General features: G+C 56.2%; 1 protein-coding gene across 1 annotated transcript; it reads left to right on the top strand.

Annotated features, from left to right (window-relative positions):
- Positions 1-200: 200 nt before the first annotated feature.
- Positions 201-3,213, top strand: MPP1 (membrane protein, palmitoylated 1, 55kDa; the record flags this gene model as incomplete). The annotated part of the gene is made up of 3 exons (XM_008946401.1): positions 201-403; positions 1,015-1,089; positions 2,851-3,213. Coding segments are annotated over 3 exons (455 nt in total), but the record flags the coding sequence as incomplete, so codon positions are not given.
- Positions 3,214-3,785: the final 572 nt, after the last annotated feature.

The raw sequence follows: 3,785 nt of genomic DNA, 5'->3' as shown, positions 1-3,785 counted from the left end.
TCCTTTCCAACCAGAGTGATTCTATGTTTCTATGAAAGGGGATTAGTACAGCCTAGTGTTTAAGTACACAGGTCCTCCATGCCATAGTCCTGTGATCAAAAAGCAAAGGCAAGACACTCAGGTCACCCAGAGTAGAGGCTGCCCTCTCTGCTCCCCAGGCATTCTGGGGGCCAGAACTCACCATCTCCCTCCCTCCCCAGACACCACACGCCCCCAGAAGAAGAATGAGGTGGATGGGAAAGACTACTACTTTGTCACCACTGAGGAGATGACCCGGGACATCTCAGCCAACAAGTTCCTGGAGTTTGGAAGCTACCAGGGAAACATGTTTGGAACCAAGTTTGAAACAGTGCACAAGATCCACCAGCAGGACAAAGTTGCCGTTTTGGACGTTGAGCCCCAGGTAGGGAGCAGGGGAAGGGGTAAGCAGGATGTGGGCTACCACAAATTGAACTACCTGTGTGCTGGCTGTGATTTCCCTGCCTTCGCCAGGGCACTGTCTGCCCATCCCTACCAAGGAGAGAGCTGGGGAGTGCTGGGCTGGCACTGCCATTGCCAAGGCACGAACGCCGCGAGGGTCTTCCCCATCACAACGCTCACCTGGCTGTGACAGCAAGGCCAGTGCCAGGCCGTTGTGAGAGTGGGGTGCACAGGCCCCACTTAAGGATGCTTTCCCCTCTCCAACACCAAGCATGTGGGTGCTGCTTTGCAAAGTGGCAGTTGTGTCCAGCAGCCAGCTCCAGAGCGTGTCCTCCCACATGCGGCTTTCCCACAGGGGAAGCCACGCTGCGACCCCTGCTCCAGCTTCACCCAACTGCCCCAACATCACCCCACTACCCAGGCTCAGCAGTCTGCCCAAAGAGCCCCTAGCCCCAGACTAGGGTGGCCCCTTTAACCCACCACTGCATCATGGGCATCATCACATCCTGGCTGGGGGGCAACAGCTAGCCAGCTGGGCCTGCTGCCACCCTGAAGAACGGCCACAGCCTGGTAACCACACTCCTCTCTCCACAGACCCTGAAGATCATCCGCACAGCCGAGCTCTCCCCGTTCATAGTCTTCATTGCCCCAACAGACAAGGCAGAGCAGGTGGGTAGCAGGGCACTGAGGCTGATCCCTCTGCACTGGACAGGCAAGTATGGCTGGAGGGGAACTAGGAACACGCTGCAGCAGCCCAGGGCTCTCTCCCTGCTCCACATCAGCTTCTTCCTGCCTGCGTTCATATTTGTGGTCCAGGAGCACAGTGCACCTTCCTCAGTCCCAGAACTGGTGATTCCTGCAGCTCTAGACTCGCTCCCAGATTTACACCCCCTCCATCATCCCTGTGCAGCGTCATCGGCTGCTAACGTGAAGTGGGCACACAGCCCAGCACCCAGGGCTGTCTCCAGCTGCAGCAGTGCTGCAGAGCAGGAAACTATCCTGCCACCAGATACGCAAGTGGTACACAAAAACAGCAGCTCTTTTCATTCTTTGTCATTAGGACGCTCATTCTCCCAAAACTAGGACGAAAGCAACACTGATGCTGCAGTTAACTCGCACAGTGCCAAGCACCACACGCTGCCACCCCCAGGAACCCCCCGCCCCAGGCAGAGAGCAGTGCTGCCCACCCTGCCCTGCAGCTCCCTGGCCCAGTTCCCCCAGGGCTCACCTTCCCAGGGAGCGACAGGAGAGCAGGGGAACCCAGGGAGCTGTGTGCCACATGTACTCACTGCCAGCCAAGGCCACTTCTCCCAGCCTGTTGATGTGAGTTAGAGATAGCTTGCAGGGAGGCTGTTTATACAGCCTTCAGAGCAAGCACTGCACAGGCGCTTATTAACCTGCAGAGTATTGTAAAGCCAGATGCAGCAGGCTGAGGTGGGGAAAGGCAGGCAAATGGCAGGGCAGGAAGGGCAGTTATGCTGTGATTCCCCCCCTTCCATGCCCCATCAGACACTACTGTCTCCCAACAGCGGCACTAGTGTGCAGGGGCAGGCACTGTGTACAGCTAGCTGCTGCAGCTCAGGTACCTGCTTACTGGAAGGGATGCAGCAGTGACAAAAATGTGACCCAGCAGAGCTCAAATGACACAGGCACACTGCTTATTGCTCTTCTCCCCTCCCCCCCCAAGAGCTGCCAGGCAACACACAGCAGAGCTGCAGTGAGCACAGCACCCCAAGCTCATCCCCCACCCCCTGCCAGGCACAAGCAGGGAGCCACCTGTGCCTCAAGCTCTGGTAGGTAAATATCTGGAAATTGGCCCAGACTTCACTGTGGAGGGCAGAGTTGACCAGAGGGCCACGTTCCTAGGATGATCCCACTCACTGGGTAGCTGTGCACACTAGCCACACCAGCAGGAGGGCAGGCAGCTTTGCTTTTACTATGAGGAAACCTAACTACCTCAGCCAAATGCAGTAGAGGGAGGCTGGTACAGCTCTGCCAGCCAGCACTGTTCTTGTCAAAAGCCAGTGAAGAATGACCATCCTGCAGGGATCCTACCTTGAAACCAGCCTTAGGTCTTCAGCTGGCTACACTGCATGGCATAGCAGTGAGCAGCCTGCTGCTCAGGGAACCTTCTCTTCCCAGGGAGCTGCCACAAAGCATTTGAAAGATAAATACCCAAGCAGGTCTGGCCTTACTCTAGCAGGTAACCTTATGTTCCCAGCATTGCACAGCACATGCAAAACCTGCAGAAACAGTCCCAGAGACTGCACAACAGATGCTGGCTCCTCAGACAAGCTGCAGGGATTTCTGTGATCTGATACTTAGCAACCAGTTGAGGGTTTTTTGGTGGTGGAAGTTTACTTGTTGGTAGTGGGCTGTGACACTCCCCTCCTCCCCAGCCTCCTGAGCACTCTCTCCCATTTCTTACAGTCGGAGGCTTTGCAGCAGCTCCGTAAGGATTCCGAGAGCATCCGGAGCAGATATGCACACTACTTTGACCTGTCACTGGTCAACAACGGGGTGGAAGAAAGCCTCCAGCTGCTGCAGGAAGCCTTTGAACAGGCCTGCAGCTCTCCACAATGGGTGCCCATCTCCTGGGTCTACTGAGGGGGCATCTGACCCCAGCCGCTTCCCATCGACCATCCTGCAGCCATGGGGAGAAACCTCCTCAGCTTCCCCTGATCTACACAGCCCAGCACAATTCCTTTCCTCTGCTGCTCCATGGACATGGTCTCAATTGGTTCACACACACACACAGGGGTTTTGGACCATCTCTCCCAGGGGAACACAGGATGGGCTGCCCAGGGCCCTGCCTCGCATGGCAGTGCAGTGCTAAGTTAGCTGCTGCAGCAGAGGCCGGGGCATCCCACTAGCTCAGAGCACAGGTCCCCACACCTCACTGGACAAGGGAAAGCACAGTCCTGCCATAGCACCTGTCCAGTCTTCTCCCCATCAGTCCCAAGGGAAGTGAAAGAGGAGCCTCCTGCCATCATAGGAGAGCACACTGCCCCAGACACCTCAACAGCTTGGCTGGTGTCTGGATTTGAGAAAGGTGGTGTGGAGCACAATGTCCCCAGGCAGGCCTCACCCCACACTGTGAGGCTGGGGGTTTCTGACTCGCCCTGTGCCACTACAGTTGTAAAAACTCCCTGTATTTAAATTCCTCAGTGTGCTGCTTGGATTGCAACTGCCTGAGCAGCAGCCAGGGAAGTCCCACAGACCAGCCCCAGAGGGACACTCCAATGGGTAAACTGTATCCAGCCACAAGCATCTGTTGCATGCAGTAGGAACAGTGCCCCTGCAAAGATCATTCAGGGGTGTTCTCCAGAGTCTAGGGTGTTTTGCATATGGGGTGCAAACAGAAA

Source organism: Merops nubicus, unplaced genomic scaffold (assembly GCF_000691845.1).
Source record: "Merops nubicus isolate BGI_N331 unplaced genomic scaffold, ASM69184v1 scaffold7858, whole genome shotgun sequence".
NCBI lineage: Eukaryota > Metazoa > Chordata > Aves > Coraciiformes > Meropidae > Merops > Merops nubicus.
Note: the sequence above shows the minus strand (reverse complement) of the source record. Positions and strands in the feature narration are given on the sequence as shown.